This window comes from Sphaerodactylus townsendi, linkage group LG06 (assembly GCF_021028975.2).
Source record: "Sphaerodactylus townsendi isolate TG3544 linkage group LG06, MPM_Stown_v2.3, whole genome shotgun sequence".
Classification (NCBI taxonomy): Eukaryota; Metazoa; Chordata; class Lepidosauria; order Squamata; family Sphaerodactylidae; genus Sphaerodactylus; species Sphaerodactylus townsendi.
This window is the reverse complement of record NC_059430.1, coordinates 61,705,560-61,724,562: the sequence shown is the minus strand read 5'-3', so window position 1 is coordinate 61,724,562 and position 19,003 is coordinate 61,705,560. Positions and strand designations below refer to the sequence as shown.

The 19,003-nt window shown below is 42.7% G+C and overlaps 1 protein-coding gene across 1 annotated transcript; it reads left to right on the top strand.

Moving 5' to 3' along the window:
* Positions 1–1,560: 1,560 nt before the first annotated feature.
* Positions 1,561–15,787, top strand: AVPR1A (arginine vasopressin receptor 1A). The gene is made up of 2 exons (XM_048499108.1): positions 1,561–3,060; positions 13,211–15,787. Exons 1-2 carry the CDS (start codon positions 2,049–2,051, stop codon positions 13,495–13,497), a joined length of 1,299 nt encoding a protein of 432 aa, XP_048355065.1. The 5' UTR covers positions 1,561–2,048; the 3' UTR covers positions 13,498–15,787.
* Positions 15,788–19,003: the final 3,216 nt, after the last annotated feature.

Genomic DNA, 19,003 nt, shown 5'->3' with positions numbered 1-19,003 from the left:
TGATAAGCATATCATTTTCCTTTGAGTTTCTTACTCCAGGCTAAAATATGTGCCTTAATAGAATCTCACTAATAAAATATTACTGCTAACTGTACTGAACATTTGCAAGGAACATATAGTAAGGAAAGGTGTACTAAATCAGTAGTTCCATGTATCCTCCAATCCTTTTTTTTCATCAAGCCACTTCTGACTTATGGTGACGCTTGATAGGAGTTATGAGATGTTCAGAGATGATTTGCCATTGCCTGTCTCCACCTTACACCTCAGATATTCCTAGGTTTTCCCATCCAAATACTTGCCAGGGTGATCCTCCTTAGCTTCTGAGAACTGACTTCATCATGCTAGCCTGGGCTATCCAGGTAAGGCCTTCCAATCCTAGGCAGGTGAAATTTATGTGATTAATCAAATGAGACATTCAGCAGACAAGACTACTGCTATTGCAGGAGGGCTCAGAGCGGTGTACAGGTCAGACAGAACAATAAAATACAAATTTTAAAAAATCAAATAACCCCATTAAAATAAATTATTACAATAAAATCAGTAGCAGCGATACAATACAACCCACTTATAATTTGATGGATGGCATCCGGTCCTAAGCCTGTGACAAATGTATTTATTTCCCCTTGTGTGGAGATGGCCTTTTGCCTTACCTCAGCCAGCAAGCTTACATAAGTTCTACACTTTTAAGTGCTTCTTAATGATCACTCACTAGTGAACTTTTTGTGTACAGTTGTGTACAGTTTGTGTACAGTACAGGGTGGATTTTTTTCTATTCCTTTCAATGCATATTCTAGTGTGAAGGACAGAAACGTGTTCTGTGACCTGAAATGGAGTTCATGATTTGATACTGCCTCCTGGGTGGTATAAGCCCCATTCTGCAATGGAAATTTAAAAGTGACACAATTAGGATCCAGGGGGAAGAAAGAAGTGGCATTGAGAGTTAGTGGTAAGTGGCCAGCCACTTGATATTCTTGGGCAAATTTCTAGGATGTTCCTGCAGGAGGTGCATTTTTGGATGTATCAGCACCAAAATTTCAGGGTATCATCTGGAGATGATGGCACCCCCCAAGTTTGGTGCAGTTTGGTTCAGGGGGGCCAAAGTTATGGACCCTCTATTAGCTCCCATTGGAAACAAAGGGGGATGGGGCACCCCCTTTGGGAGTCCATAACTTTGGACTCCTTGAACCAAAACTCACCAAACATGGGGAATAGCATAAGGACAGTCTCCTGATGATATGCTGAAATTTTTGTGCTGATATGTCTAAAACTGCACCCCCTGCAGGCACCAATGTCCTGGTGCAAAATAAATTTGGTTGTGGTGGAGTGGCCGCCCATGGGGGGGGGGGGGCATCCAACTCAAGTTTTGCCCAGGGCTACAGTTTGCCCAGGGCTGCCTCGTTACGCCCCTGACTGTACTAGAATCTAGCACCAGTTCAAGCACAATGTTTTCCAACGTCAGTTCAGTTCAAGTAATAAATAAATTCGCTGATGTTTCATGGATCTCTCTCTCTCTCTCTCTCTGCACAGATATGAATCAGTCCTTAATCTCCCGCCCAGAAAGACGGAGCTGGATGGCGTCAACCGCTCGCCGGTCACTGAACTGTCTCTTGCTCGCCGGGAATAAATCAGTTCAGGAGTGCCTGAAGAGAGACTCGCGCGCCTCGCCTGGGAGCCCCCCGCGGGCGGAGAGGACGGGGTCGGAAGAAAAAAGCCGGGTTAAAAGAAAAAGAGAGCGACGGAAGGGGAGGGGCCAGAGCTAACTGCAGAAGAGCGCAAAGGAATAAGTAGAAGCGCGCAGGAGTCTCGGAGAGAGGGTTAGTGCAAGGAGCGGAAAGGCGGGAAAGTCGCGTGAGGCGCAGGACGGCGCTTGTTTCAGAGCAGGAGGCGGGAAGAAGGGCACTGACGAAGCCTCACCTCCCTTTCCCTTCTGGCTGCCCTCGAAGTAGACATAACAAGAGTCGCTCTCCGGCTTCGCGGGAGGCGGCCTGAGAAGCGCTTCTGGCCGACTGGAACACAGTCAAAAGGGCGTCGAGCAGGGAACTGTAGCTATGCGCTTTGGCGACGGTTCCGGCGGCTCCCCGTGGGCAGCCCCGCCGCCCGTTTGGAACCTGAGCCAGGAGCGAATCGGGGAGGCGCACGGCGCAAGGGAAGACCCTACCCAGGAGGTGGCGGAGTCCGTCGGCGGTGGCGCCAACGGGAGCAGCAACTTCTACGGGCGGGACGAAGAACTGGCCAAGTTGGAGATCGCTGTGCTGGCCCTGACGTTCGCCTCGGCCGTGCTGGGCAACGGGTTGGTGCTGCTGGCGCTCCGCCGCACTCCGCGCAAAAAGGCGTCCCGCATGCACCTCTTCATCCGGCACCTCAGCCTGGCCGACCTGGCGGTGGCTTTCTTCCAAATCCTGCCGCAGCTTTGCTGGGACGTGACGTACCGCTTCCACGGCACCGACGGGCTGTGCCGCGTGGTGAAGCACCTGCAGGTCTTCGGCATGTTCGCCTCGGCGTACATGCTGGTGGCCATGACGGCCGACCGCTACATCGCCGTGTGCCACCCGCTCAAGACGCTCCAGCAGCCGGCCCGGCGCTCGCGCTGCATGATCGCTGCCGCCTGGGCGCTCAGCTTCGTGCTCAGCCTGCCGCAATACTTCATCTTCTCGCTCAGCGAGGTGGAGAGCGGCTCGCAGGTTTACGACTGCTGGGCGCACTTCATCCAGCCCTGGGGGGCCCGCGCCTACGTCACCTGGATCACTGGCGGCATCTTCGTGGCGCCCGTCCTCACCCTGGCCACTTGCTACGGCTTCATCTGCTATCGCATCTGGAGCAACGTCCGCGACAAGACCCGGCGGCAGAGGCCGGAGGCAGCTCTGCCTCGAGGGGACGCCCCCGGCAAGGGGCTGCGCCACACGCCCTGTGTCAGCAGCGTCAAGAACATCTCCCGTGCCAAGATCCGCACCGTCAAGATGACTTTCGTGATCGTCTCGGCTTACATCGTCTGCTGGGCGCCCTTCTTCACCATCCAGATGTGGTCCGTCTGGGATTGGCACTGGCACTCCTCCTGGATTGGTAGGTAGCCTGTGCTGTTGCGCTTGCACCCGTCTCCCATCTCTGTTCTCTTGCTGCTCCCTCCAAGTGCATTCCGGAGTGATTCCAGATTTTCCTCCCCATCAAAACTACCCTACTAACTCAACGGGATGTGCAGCTCTTGACTGCGATCTTCTGTTGCCTTCTTCAAATAGGAGAGGGTCAACTCAGTTTCGCAAAAATCCGCATTCTTGCAGAAATGGAATCCTACATCACAAATTTACGTTCCAAACCAAATGCCACTTATTTGAGTGACATGTGACCTGATCCTAAAAAATATTTTATTTAGGTTTATTCTGAAGTAAAATTTGTGTAAAGTTACAGCTTTAATTTCAAGCAGCATGTTTAGGATCACAGGCCCAAATCTCTGGATAAAATAGGATCTTAATTGGTATAGTGGAAATTGGAGCTTTGATGCCTAAATGCAATAACTTATAAGTCTCACATTAGTATGGTTGGACTTATGTAAGAGTAAACACATATTGGCTAGTGGTGTTAACATTTTCAAATGAAAAGTCATTACAAGAATGTGGAAGTTTTCAGGCTCCTGGAGGAATTGCCATGTGTGCACATAATGTTTTGTGGGTTCTTTTGTTTTGTTTTGCTGAATGGCCCTTGCATGACAAACATGTTATTCTGATGAAAAGTTCAGACTCATGAAGTGTGTGCTGGAATACACGATTAACTTCTATGGTGCCAAGGGACTCCAGGTTTATTTTGTTCTATATTAACAAAAATTAAACTTTTACTCTGTGAGAGTAATGAGTTTTTCTTCTGTGGGAATAAATACCAACCCATGGTGGTAATATACACATAATGGAATGCTGAAACAGTAAGAAGAGACTACCCCTTTCTCTCTAATTGTGAATAGAATCCACAGGTTGCTCTAAAGAATGTTGCTGGTCATGTAAACATCCTTATTTTTCCTTATCAATTGAGACACATTTTCTCCAAAGATTGTGATGTTTAACTGAAGTCAATAAAAATGATATTCCATTCAAGCAGTGCAGTAGGTGTACAAATCTCCATAGACTAGAAGACACCAGATGCCTCTTTCCCTAACTATGCCTCTTCAGACTACTAGTTATAACATAAAGAGGTGTTTCAGTCAGCTATTATTTTAACAAAGAACCTTCAGCCTCTGTTACTCTGGACTAGTGCTTTCTTGTACTCAACCCCAAACAGCTAGTAAGAGTTTTAGAGTGTAATTATATGTTATGTTATCAAAAGAGTTGAAGCGGAGTCAACTAATGTCAAATTTTAGTAAAAAAATAATAATCCTCATGTTTAGGAAGGGAAGCTACGCTGCCATGTAATTTAAAAATATGCATCATATATCTAAATCTCAGTAATATCAATGAGCTCTCTTCATTTTAAAAAAGCACTGTCCTAATTAAGGTTGTTTGAATTGAAATATATTTGCTGACTAACTCTTATATATACTCTGGGTTTGCAGAATTAAATAGACTAAAAATGCGGTGGTTACATATATCCAATATCCACTATTTTACAAGTGTGCCTGGCTCCTAAAATGGAACTTATCCCTTTTAATATCACAGGAACTGTTTAAAACAAACTTAGGATAATCATAAGGTATGTTCTTATTTGTTTCTTTATCATTATCTTGACATCTACTGTTTTTATAGTAATTAACTGTTCTCTGCATTGAAAGCAACAAATCATGCTCAAACTCTTGAGAACTTAGAGAATTCTGGAGAAGACTTTCAGGGTAAGAGAGGGAACTTCTAAATTGTCCACCCACAATATCTCATGGGTTTAAGTTTGTTTATAGTCTAATTACCTGCCAACCACTTAAGATAGCATTTATACAGTGGCATGTACATCAAAATGGAACAAACAATATCTTCCAGAAAAACAAGATGGAATTAAAACAACTCATAAAAGAAAAGACCATAAAATAAAATTCAAATAGAACAACTGAGAATTTAACTAATGTGTGGCTTAACATTCAGAAGCAAAAGGAATGAAAAAGCAAAAGGTGATGTGACACCTCTAGGAAAAACAAATTAAAAGCAAACCATGTAAAAGAAAATTCACAATTTTAATGTAGTAGTGTGACATTTACAGTAAATTGCATGTGGCAGTGAAGCACATCTATCTATTCAAGGAAGAAACCAATTAGACTAGTCCAACTTCTGGTAGGCAAGAGAAAGATGTACATTTAGTGGGATTTAAATTTAAAGAGCCCCATGGCACAGAGTGGTAAGTTGCAGTACATTTGTCCTCCCTAGGGCACTTACCCTGATGGAGAGGTAAAAATGCCCATGACCCAGTGCCCCTGCCACTGCTGCAGCTGGGGCGGTCTCAGGGCATGGCCAGGGAGGAGCCAACAATAGTTCTGGCCATTTGCCGGGTTACACCAGCAGCAGAAGAATCAGACTTATGCAACCCTTTTGAGTTGCATAAGTCTATTCCGCCCCATAGAGGCTTCTTGGTGACAAGGAGGCTGTTTTGTTTTGCAAGCCTCCTTGCACCAGCGGGAAGCCTCTCTGGGAGCTGTGGGATGGTGCGGTTGCAGTTGCGGCACCAAGGCTACTTGCCTCACTGCTTGGATGGTGCTGTTAGCCTTCCACCCTTCTGAAGTCAGTAAAATGAGTACTTAGCTCATTAGGAGTAAAATGTAGATGACCAGGGAAGGCAATGGCAAACCTACCCATAACACAGTCTGCTTAGTAAATTTTGTGATATGAACACCACCTCATGGGTCAGTAATGAACTAGTGCTTGCACAGGGACACCCTTTGCTTTTAAATTTAAAGAACCTCAGGAACAAGAGAAAGGAGAGTCTAATGGGGTCATCTGAGGACTGGGATGAAGAAGTGGTATAGAGAAGCTAAAATACTAGATACAATGTAGCAAAGAAAGAACTTGTCTCATTATAGACAGACAATGCGCAGGGAATAAAGAACCTAAGGGAAGGAGCTATGAAGAAGGTTTGAAGAAGATAAAGAAGTCAGGGAACAGAGGCAGTTCATGCAAGAAAAAACTATGAAGTGGCATTATGGAGAGAATGGGTAGTATGCTTTAATGGCCCCTTCCGCACATGCAAAATAATGCACTTTCAATCCGCTTTCACAATTGTTTGCAAGTGGATTTGACTATTCCACACACCTGCAAAGTGCATTGAAAGTGGATTAGTCTGCATGTGTGGAAGGAGCCAATAACACCAATGCTAGGGAGGCTTGCATAAGAGGCTTCAGGTGGACCAGGAAAAAAAATGTGATTGAGAGAAAACTTCCCATTGGTTTTGCGCACAGAACTCAGAACACCCATGAAGGCTGGGGTCAGACCAGCTGCCATTATCCTTTCCTCTCCCAACAAACATATCCAGTTGGTTGCCTGAATAGGTTCATATGTCAGTCTTGACTTATGTTTAATTATTCTTTCGCTTTTTGACTCATAGTTTGCTTGCTTGTGTACACTTCAATATTTAAAAGAGTGTACATTGTTTTCTGAGAGCCTTAATTTTATCAATGAACTTAAATCATAGAATCATAGAGTTGGAAGAGACCCCAAGGACCATCAAGTTCAACCCACTGCAATGCAGGAACACACAAAGCACTCCAGTCAGATGGCTATCCAACCTCTCTTAAAAACCTCCAAAGAAGTAGACTCCACCACACTTTGGGGTAGTGCATTTCACTGTCGAACAGCCCTTTCTGTCAGGACATTTTTCCTGATGTTTAAGTGGAATCTCTTTTCCTTCACCTTAAACTCATTACTCCTGGTCCTGGTCTCTGGAGCAGTAGAAAACAAGCTTGCTCCCTCACCAACATGACATCCCTTCAGATATCTAAACATGGTTATCATTTCACCTCTTAAACTTCTGTTCACCAAACTAAATATACCCAGCTCCCTCTCTTTGTAGGGCATGGGTTCCAGACCTTTTACCATTTTGGTTTCCCTCCTCTGGACATGTTCCAGCTTGTCAATATCCTCCTTGAATTGTCAGTATCCCAGAACTGTACACAATATTCCAGGTGAGGTCTAACCAGTGCAGAACAGAGAGGTACAATTACATCCCTCAATCTAGACACTATACTCCTATTGATACAGCCCAAAATCGCATTGGCTTTCTTGGCCACCACATCACACTTCTGACTCATGTTCAGTTTGTGTTCTACTAAGACTCCCAGATCCCTTTCACATGTAGTGTTGTCAAGTGAGGTGTCAGGGGCTCTACCAAGGAAAAGACATAGCTCCAGATCCTTTCCACTCTAACTTCATGCAGCACAGCAATGCTTAAGCAGGGCTTCTTTACAGGGTCTTAATGGTCTATAGGAATTCTAAATTCACAACTGTATTAGTTCTTTATGGATCCATTAAGAAACCAAATGCCATCCTAGTAATTGATGTTAATGCCACGTCATAAACAAAAGAGTGGCATTGAATGGAATTAATGTCACAGCATAAACCAAGAAGTGGCAGTGCAGAGAAACAGAGATCTATTTGTGTGGTCAATTGTACAGAAAGTAATCCAGAATATAAGATAGTATAAGATTGTTTATAATAGAATCTAAGTAAAGCAGAGGTTAGTTTACAAATATCTTTCTGGATTAACCAGGAAGAGTATACGTTATACCAACAGGGTTTTTTAAGAGGCTTTAAAAAAATGCAAGCTAAGCATTGAGATTGGGGTAGTGTTAATACACCATTGGTAGTTAATATGGTAGTGTTAATACACCGTTGCTGTTTGTGGGGTAGAACTAGTGCTGAATGTCATGCTGGTAAAGCCAGGAGAATTGCCTCACTACATCAGTAGTAGCCATAAACACTATCAGGCTTAGGTATTTTGGATCAAGTCAATGGTCCCTTTTGAAATTATGCTTATTACACCATTTTTAAATTTTTCCTACCCTTTATTTGTTTCCCTTTCCAATTAAAAAAATCATCCTTTTTTGGATGAAAGTTTTAGCAATTGTGTCTTTTCCCCAAGGAACTTCATCCCTTGCCATAGATGGGGGACTGTGTACTGTATTAGAGGCAGTAAATATTTGTGTTCCACAACAGGAACAGGAAGCTGTGTGTTGGTACAGAGAGATACTTCCCTTGTTTTTCAGTAAAACCTGGTGGACTGGGATATGGTTTCTAGTTTTAAACAGAGTATACCTCAAGGAATGCTAAACTCTTCACTTTCCTGTACTTAAGTAGTCAAGGGCCAAACTACACAATACGTCTGACATGTCAGGTCACAGGTGCACAACATGGTTGACGTATATCAGGGAACTCATTTTAAATAGTGCTAATTTGCTCTCCACTATGAGGGAATGCTGATAAAGATGGGAAGAAGCTTCCCTCTGCTTGATTTTTGTCAGCAGAAATGGCAGGGGGCGAACCAGAGAAAAGGGCCAAAACACCCCGTTGCCACTGTTTCTTCTCCCCACTTGTAGCACCAAGCAAATGAGCACTGTTTAAGGTTGAGTTCCTCCAGTGTACATCTAACTGTCAAGATTATGCATGTGTGACCTGACACACGCTGAGTGTATCATGGGGTTCCACCCCCAGGAACCCGCCTGAGCAGAAGAGCAATTCAAGATCCTTGTTATGCTCTGCCGACTGAAGCCAGACAGCAAGATCCTGGCATAATGTTCAGCCACTAGTAGTGTTTCTGATTGTTGTGGTTGAAAATCATTGCAGCAGCTTAGTTATATTATGTATGAGTGGACAAGATTCAGTTCACATGAGAAATTGCTTTTACCCAGTAAAACCACTCATTACTGTTACTCTAAGTAGTCTCTAGGGATATAATAAGATATTTCTTAGCATTTGCTGTCTGGTAGCTTTTTAATTGGATTTGCCAGTGATTTGAACAGGGTTTTTTTTTCAAGCACAAGCTGTCTCATGGAGCAAGGACCTCAGACATAGATTCGTCATTATCCAACTGCAATAACATAGATACTTCACATAAATATGGCAAACTGAAGTGATTCTGTTTTAAATAATGACATTTAATATATTAGGCTGGCATCTCCTGCCACATTTATTGTTGTATAGTGCCTAGTTTGCTTTAAAAAGTGTTGGTATTGCAATGAATTATTAGAATAAATAATAGGGTAGAGATGCAAGTGTGTTGTTTTTGGAACTTTACTAGATAACAAAATAAAATTACACTAAATATAGGAATAGCAAACTCTATCTGTCCAAGTGCTTTGTGCAGTCCTGTCTGTGCCAACGGGTTTGCCTCTCCTCTTTTTCTATGTACGTATTCCGTTAACTCTTGCTTGACTGAATGAAGCAGGCACTTGTAAAATCCTTACAGTTCCCTGTACAAGCACCAGGTCATTACTGACCCATGGTGTGACATCATATCACAATGTTTGCTTTAGGTGGTAAATAAATTAAATACCTTGGATTTCAACTGCTTTAATGGCTATAATTTTAGGGCCCTCTATGGCTTCAATTTTGCCTTTTTTCAAACACAATTAATTGATTTCTGGCTGGTGCTATTAATCTTCCACTGTCCATTTAGCCTCCTTGCGCTGGCGGGTCCAGCCTTGGAGATACACTGTGTTTTCCGCAGTGTATCTCCACTTTCCCCTATGGGGGATTTTCTGGGTGCTTTCCCAAGTTGGACTGTTTGCCATTGAATGCCAGCAGCCAAATCAACAGGGAATCCAGCCAGGCCCCATGAATCCAGGAGAAGCCACCAAATGAGTTGGCAACCCAAATCTCTCTCTGTGGCTGGCCTGTGTGCAATACCTGGGCCCTGGAACATGCATCTATGGTGGACTTCCACTTAGTCAAACCTGAAAGGCTAAAAGGTTTCACTAGGCTTGGACACCATCCTGCTTAGCCGAACCTGAAAGGATATAGTTTCACTGGCCATCAACTGAATCAGCTGTCCACTGCCTGGCTTCCCTGGAAATAGAAGAGTTAAAGAACGCAGAATGACATTTAGTGATTGATGCTTGCCTCCAGCAGTTGAGTCCCATTCAGTTCCCCTGGTGGACTGAAGAGTAGTTAGTCATATCAGCCAGTAGAATTCCCCTTAGAATTAAGATTGACACATAGATCAGTGTTCCCCTTCCTCATCCTTGTCAGGATTGCCTGTCTTAGGTCTCCCTGCCAAGTAGATGTCTTCGTAGCTCCAACTGAACTGCATTTTAAGGATCTTTGTTAGCAATCAAGGCAAACAAGGAAAAATTGACAACCCATCCCCCTCTCCCAATGCCATTCCTTGCATGAAAAAATATGGCCAGGTTAGCATTACCTGAAATCACAATAGCTTGAAGTTCATCTAACATTAGTCCACTGGGATAGAGTCTTGTTTGCTGATTTTTTAAAAAAGGGAGGAAGTGGGACTCGGGTCCACTCTTATATGGGCTTACATCCCATATATAAAAGCAGCACCCTGCTATTTGGCTCATCCTTTTGGTACTGTGGCAAATTGCATTCCTTTCGCAGCATGCCAAAACTCTCGTTTGCCTTCTTTATCTCTAACCAGATCTCCCCTACCAGTCCCCCAGTCATTTGTATATATTACACTTGCCTGCTGGTTAGGTCAAAACTCTGGAATCTCAATTTGCTGTCACATGACTCTAGCGCCGTGGTGGCGAACCTATGGCACTCCAGATGTTGAAGGACTACAATTTCCATCAGCCAATTGGCCATGCTGGCAGGGGCTGATGGGAATTGTAGTCCTTCAACATCTGGAGTGCCATAGGTTCGCCACCACTGCTAACATCCCTTCTTGTTATGTGATTGTAGTTCAGTGAGTTTTATGCTGTTGCCTTGGAATTAAATATACCTGCAATGCAGTCTCCATACTGTTGGGGCGCAGAAGCTACTTACCTTTCATTTTCAATATTCCATATCTTTTTACACAACTGAATAATGCATTTTATTGAATTGTATGCCCCCAACTAACATATTTTGCCTGATCAATAAATGTCTTCAAATTGGATTATATGCATGTGCTGATTGACCATTCATTGGAATTGTACATATAATGATCAACCTGTAGTTTTCCTGAACAATAAGTAGTTGTCAGAGATTACATGAATTACTGAAGTGAATCTATTTTTTTAAATTTTAACTGCCTAAAGGAAGAATTCCAAAAATATATATACCTATGCATGGTGTGGGTGCCTTTGAAAATAGAGCTAAATTTAAAGTATTGTCAAAGGCTTTCATGGCTGGAGTCAACTGGTTGTAGTGGTTTTTCCGGGCTGTGTGACTTTGGTCTGGTGGATCTTGTTCCTAACGTTTCGCCTGCATCTGTGACTGGCATCTTCAGAGGTGTATCACAGAGAGAAGTATATTACACACTGTGTCCAGTGAGAAGGGAATGTTTTAGTGGGGTATAAATTGTCACGTCCCCAGGTGGGAAACTAATCAGTAAGTGTTTGGGTGGAACTTTCTGTGCAAAGGTGTGGTTGATAGTATAGTATTGCAGGTGGGGTTTTTCAGTCCAGGGAGTGATTCACATTTGTATTCCCTGCAGGGAGTGATTCACATTTGCATTCCCTGCAGCAGCCGCAGTATTGTTGAATGCAGAACCTGTGTTTGGGTGAGTCCATTGTCCATGAAGATTCCAGCCACAGATGCAGGCGAAACGTTAGGAACAAGATCCACCAGACCACAGTCACACAGCCAGGAAAACCCACCACAACCAGAGCTAAATTTACTTGGTTTTCTGCTGTAGTTTAAAGAATTTGATTTTCTGCCAACATTAGTCCTCAGTTCACTGAACTCTCTATTGCCAATGGAGATCTCACATAACTCAGCCATAAAACAGTTAATCTTCTCTATAATCATATGAAGATTCTCTTTACTTTTTATTCAAATTCAAATGTACAACCTAGTGTATTATCTGCAATCATAGAATCAGAGCTGGAAGAGATCACAAGGGCCATCCAGTCCAACCCCCTGCCCTGCTGGAATCAAAGCTTCCCGAGAGATGGCCATCTAGCCTGTTTAAAAACCTCAAAAGAAGGAGGTTTTTAAACATGCATTGGTTTAAATGGAACATTTATTGACTGTAAGTCTGTTTTTTATTTATTTATTTTTTTTTATTTATACCCCTACCTTTCTTCTTAATAAGAATCTAAAGTAGCTTACCTTGATCTTCTCTCCCCACATTTTGTTCTCACAACACTGCGAGGCAAGGACGTAGGTAAGGGGGGGGGGTTTCCTGGGTTTAGCCCTCCCCCATTACATGTCCAAAGCTCTGCTCCCTCTTTGTGGTTTTTTGGTATTTTAAAGTGTATTTTCAGTTTCTGGCATGCAAGGAGTGCAGATTTTAGGCTAGCAGCACCAAAATTTCAGGGAATTTTTGGGAGATTCTCCTGATGATTCCACTCAAGTTTGGTGAGGTTTGGTTCAGGGGGTCGAATGGGAGCTAATAGGAGATGGGGGCTACACATTTGAGGGTCCATAACTTTGGACCCCCTAAACCAAACTTCACCAAACCTGGGTGGTATCTTCAGGAGAGTCTCCTAAAGATACCCTGAAAGTTTGGTGCTGCTAGCTTAACAATTGCATCCCTGACAGCAGGCACCCCCCAAATTTCCCCAGATTCTCCTTTTAACCCCCTCCGGCATGGATTTAATGGGAGAATCTGAGGTCCCCAGATGAAACATTGAAAGTGATGCTGTTTCAGGGTGGGGGATAATCCACCCCCAAACAGCATCACTTTCAATGTAATTTTAACTGGGAACACCAGATTCTCTCTTTAAGGTGGATTTAAAAAGAGAATCTGGGCTCCCTAGTTTAAACACCATTGAAAATGATGCTGTTTGGGGGTGGATTCCAGCGGAAAGCTACTTTTATAAGTACTGAGGCAGGGGTGGGGCTTGGGGAGGCATGGCCCCACCCCCCGAACCCACCCCATAAAAAATCTATACTTACGTCCCTGCTGTGAGGCGTATAATATTGAGATTGTGTGGCTGGCCCAAGATCACTCAGCCAACTTCCATGGCAGTGGAGATTCAGTGGGCTAGAAATAGTATAGCCGTGATTAGGATGGCACTGTTAATTATTTGCATAAACAAATTTAATAGGTTTTTAAATCTTTTCTTGGTCCATTGTTTTTACTTTTAAAATTCAGGAATAAATTATTAATCCCAGATGGAATGCTGTTACTAAAAAATACACTGCTTTTTTCCTGACAGAGTCTGAGGACATTGTAGTCACAGTCACTGCACTTTTAGCCAGCTTGAACAGTTGTTGCAATCCATGGATCTACATGTTCTTTAGTGGGCACCTTCTGCAAGACTTCATTCAGAGTTTTCCATGCTGTCGAAAACTAAAACAAACACTGAACAAAGAAGATTCTGAGAGCATCAGCAGGCGACAGACTTCTTTCACCTATAACAGAAGTCCAACAAACAGTTTGGAAACGTGGAGAGAATCTCCAAATTCATCAAAGTCCAAGAAGTTCATCCCTATTTCTTCCTGAGCCATGTATGGTTCTTGAGTGCCAGATCAGTACTTTAGCACATTATCTGGTCACAGCTACCAGTTACAGTACAGTAAATGAACTAACAAGATGAACAGAGAAGTGGAAGTTTATTACCGGTGTGCATGATAATTTCGCATTGATGTAAATGAATGCTGTAAATTAGTCAGGAAAAGATATATAAATGTGTATTTAGTGCAGTGAAAAAAGTGATAGATGTAATATTTTTTTAAAATGAGATGATTTATATTCAGCACATCTGTTATGCAACATGTAAGTTTAAATGCAGATCCTACCTAAATACAGAAATACAACTGTGTATATAATTGAAGGTGACATGCAGTTTGTACAAGACATTGTGCCACTTTTTCATCAGCTAGCTTTTGTCACTGAGTTTTAACTTTTTGTCTGTTATAGTTCTTAGACAAAGGCCACTATCTCTTTAGCCAAAAAAGAATGCAAAGATTTTTCTTTTCTTCTATTTGTTTACTTTATATATACTCCATCCTTTCCCCCAATCAGGTTCAAAGGCACCTTGCATTGTTCTCCTCTCTTTTATTTTGTCATAATGTCCTATAAGGTTGGGGGCAGCCCCATCCAAAAGTCAGGCACCCGACCATGGCACCACACCCACCCGCCACTCCCAAAGAGGCTTCCCAGCAGCATGGGGAGGCAAGAAAAGTAAAAAACAACAACTCCCTGCTGCCAAGAAGCCTCTGCGCCTCAATGGACTTATGCTGCCCAAAAGGGTGGCTTAAGCCCGGAGTATGGCCCACTAGTATAATACCAACAAAGGCCAGGAAAGGCTCCTGCCCTGGCCATGCCCCCAGCCCACCCCCACTACGCCAATGGCAGCAGAGGCCTTGAGATGCTAGCACAGCAACCAGTGACGGGTTCCAGCACCAGAGGGGAGCCTGTGGCAGCTGCACACCAGCAGAATCACCCCTCCACTGGGGTAAGTGTCCCAAGAAGGGTGAATCTGTAGGCATGGTGGTACACCACTCCTACAAGCAGATTCCCCCTTCTTTTGGATGGGGCTCTGGTTAAGAATGTGTTATCTCGCCCAAGGTCATTTAGCAAGCTCCCATGGAAGAATAGGAATTCAAACCAGGGGCTCCCAAATTCTAGTTTGATGCTCTAATGATTACACCATACTAGCTGTCCTTCAGTTTAAGAATAGTGATTGGTAAATCTGTTTTTCTAGTTGCTGACATATTTGGGATATCAATCAATTTCAGACATTCAGTTAAATGCATGGGTGTCTTCAGAAGGATCTCAACATTTCCTATGGCCTAGAAGTCTGGCATAGATGCTTCAGACTGGTGAGGCTTCCTACCCTTTCAGAAGCTGGCGTAATGATGACTCCATATTAATATGATTTCAGCTATGGCAAGAGTTCTAGCCATTTCCCCAGGTCCCTTGCTCTTAGCTTCTCATTATCTTTCAATGTGGACCATGAATCGGGATTCAATAATCTGACTCCTAGATGATGGAATTCAAATTGAAAATTATATGATGCACTGGGAGGTCCCCATAATATACCCACGGTACCATATATACTGTTATTTTATTTGTGTTTTATTAGTTCCTATTATAATTCTGTGTGCCACCCCAAAGTAGACAAAAGCATATGATCTGCTTTTGCAACAATTTCATGTTGTTGGTTTCTGTTTAGACACCCAAATAGGAGCCCCTCCAACTCTGTAGGATTTTTCAGCACTACAACAGTCTATGTAATTTTCTCACATTTTAAATGTTCTTTACAGTAGCACCCTACATTTATCTTCCAAGAATGGTTTCTTGCTGATTCCAAAATACAGAATCTCCGAATCTTCATTGACTGTACGGGGGTAGTTCGTAAGAGAATTATAAATTTTACTTTGTGACATAATGATGCCATTCAACTGGTTCAAAAAGAAAATACACTGAAACTGCTTTCCAAATAACTGCAGGTTTAAGAGTGCTTTTCTGACATTTATGATATTTTTCTGTTTTATAGCTGCCAGAGACTGCAGTTTGAAATAAGTGTGATGTTTCATGTACACAAGCATTTCCCCAGTTTAGCCATCTTTCTCACTTGAGTGTTGGATCACTCGCTGTGAACATAATATAAATATATGTACATCAAGCAATAATCAGCTGTTATTTTCCACCTCTTCAGACTTGATCGCCTGAATTTTGATTAGCTTGCTACTTGAGAGTGAAAGAAAATATGTGTGTTATGTGCCTAAAAGGTAAACTACTCAATGTAACAAATTCACACATATGTGTAATAACTGCACATACATACAAATAAATTACATTCACTTGTTGCTTGCTGCAACTTCATTTATGTATATTAACACATTAATTACAGTATATTTACCTTTATGACAGATAAAACAGTTGATATGCAATGTCACTTCTATAATATATAATGAAAATCTGTGCCATCAAGTTTATTTAGTTATAAGTCATGGCTTTGGGAATTCCGTGAGTAAGAATTCTTAAATGTTTTTTAAATATCTCTGTAATCTCTTGAAAAGCAAGGGGAGATGAATTTGATAGAAAAATTACCGTTTTAGCCTTTGCTTTTCAAAGACAAAGCTCACAACCTCCCCCTCCTCTTATCTTTTAGATTTTTATGAAGAGTCCAAGTACAGTAATTCATAGTAACTATTCCTTTTTAAGTTACATTCTTAGGAAACTTGAGTTCAAACTTCCTGTTGTGAAATACCCATTAAAAACCACTGCAGTTTAGAGAGTTATCCACCAACTAATTCAGGGACAAATATAACTACCATAAATTTAAAGAGGTATATAATTACTACAAACATGGTTTCAATGATCATTCATAAAGCAAAGACTAATCTTATGTTCAGAATAATTTGGTATAAGCCTTCCTGAAAGAGTTCACAATCAGAATGCAGTTGACTGATGGGATAACTGAATGTCCTTTAAATCTAAGAACTTCACTGCTTATGAGAGCTAACTAGTCACAAGGAAGAAGCTGAGTTCTGCATCAGTGAAGCATAGTTGGAGTATGGAATGAAGACTGGAGAGAAGAGGCTTTAAATCTCCATTTGCCCCAGAAGTTCACTGGGTAACTTTGGATCAGACATACACTCTCACAGCCTACCACCTCACAAGGTTCTTGTGAGGAAGAAATGATAGAGAGACTATGACCCCTTCCACGCATGCAGAATAATGCACTTTCAATCCACTTTCACAATTGTTTGCAAGTGGATTTTGCTATTCCACACAGTAAAATCCAGCTTCAAAGTGCACTGAAAGTGGATTGAAAGTGCACTATTCTGTATGTGCGGGAGGGGCCTGAGTACTCAACCCTGACCTCCTTGGGTGAAGGATGGGATAAAAATATAAACTATAAAACTTTCTAATGCAGGGCAGTGTAGGGGACAATGTTATGTCACTTCCAGGGAAGATCACACTTCTCTAAGAGTTACCAGAAACTATATGGTAAAACCATAAAGTTTCCAGCAATTCCTAGAAACTAACGTTACTATTTCCTGGAAGTGACATCATACCATTGGCTCAACAACAATGCTTGTGTTTATTTTTCTCCTGCCACATTAAAATGGGGAAATATATATTCCAGTTCTGGTACAAAATGTGTTCTGGTACACATTTTCAGAAAAGTTCAACCACAGACTTCTGTGTTAAATGTTATTGTTATAAATGGTTGCATTGTTGGTATCTTATTCCACACAGACGAAATAAGATTTACTGAAATGGCCATGCTATCTGCTAGTAGCAGGCTCCAGCAGCCTTGCTTAACTATACTGGTATGGGTCTTGTCACTACTAGGGACCCCTTCATATTCATACTTGACTTTTATAATAGAGGAAAGAAAGGATAATAATGTAAATATAAATGTAGTTTTCCTTAAAACACAGGACATTGGGAGAATGCAATAATGCAATAATGATGATAATAAAATATGAATTCCCCTAAAATGCAGCAAATATTCTGTTAGGACAAACGGATATATAGCAATCATCACTATTGAATATTGAACTTTTGGTAAAACTATGGGTAAAATTCTAACAGCATCTTTTATCAATATCAATAGTTAATTGTTTCCTCTATGACATACAATAAACCTTAGAATTGCCAGAATTGACTAAGATGATACAATGAAAGAATGTTTGAATTCACAGTTTCCAGTTATTAAGTTTTTAAAACAGGAATTGGATTATGATATTTTGAAAACAACTGCATAAGTTTCATAGTGTCTTAACATCATGTACCTTACATATTTTATTTTTGTTACAAGACTACACACACACACTCTTCATATTGACTGTAAATAACTGTACTGTATATATTTAAATAAAACACAGTTTCGCCCTGCCCCCTGCAGGGCAGGTGCCGCGGAAGGCCAGCTTATAAAACTAGAGGGGTTGAGAGCAGCCAGTTTCAGTCTGAGTTTGGCTGAGGTCACTCTTGGATCTCGCTCTAAGCTGAAATGCGTGAAGTCCATCTTAGAGCTTCATCCAAGCCTGGCCTCAGCCAGGCTCAAACAGGCCCTTGCTGTTCCCATCTCAAATGGAGATGGGGGCAGGGCAAGCCCGGCTGGCCCTGTTTGCAATATGCATATGGAGATTGCAAATGGGGTGAGCCCAGCTCACCAGCCTTCAACGGCACTCCCAAACAGTAAGTTTCCACAGGGGATTCCCAACTGGAGCACAGTTGGGGGCAGTCGCAAAATGTACCCCCCAGAAGTTGTGCCTGGGGCTCAAGACTCTCTCTGCCCCCCTAGATATGGCAGAGTGCCATGGTCCAACCATTTTACCCTGAAGGTCCGGGTGGACTTGCCGCGCCAACCCTGTCTAGGCGACGGACCTATTTTTGTCCGCCCGTGGAGACTTATGGAACCGGTTGGGTTCCTGAATGCTCTGCAGGATCCTGAGCCCCCTGGCACCCTCGATGAGCAGGTGATAGACTGGAATTCCAGACTTTCTGACGCCATCGAGGAAATTGCTCCCAAGTGCCCTCTGCGCACTCAGATGGCTAGAGCGAGCGTGGAGGAAGTCTCGCGATGAAGTGGCGCGAACAACTTATAGGACGTTTATGAAAGCCTATGGGTTGGCGATAAGGAGGACGAAGAGTGTCTACTTCTCGTCCTCCCTCACATCTGCTAGCTCTCGCCTGGCACAACTATTTCGGATTGTTCGGTCCCTCACCTCTTTGGTGGCGGGGTCCACAAATTCTCAATTGGCTATTGGCTGTGAGGTATTTCAGAGCTTTTTTGTAGTTAAAGTCGCGTCACTCCGCTGGGACCTTCCAGCCACAGTTGATACAGTAAGGGAACTCGAGGCTCCTTCGCCATCTTCGGATCCAAGCTTAGACCGGTTTTCCCTACTCTGCGAGTCCGATGTTGACAGGGTCCTAGCTGCTGTTAGACCTACTACCTGTCCTCTGGATCTGTGTCCCTCCTGGCTGATAAAAGCTTGCCGGGAGGAGTTACGACCCCACCTGTTGAATATAGTCAACTGCTCCCTTG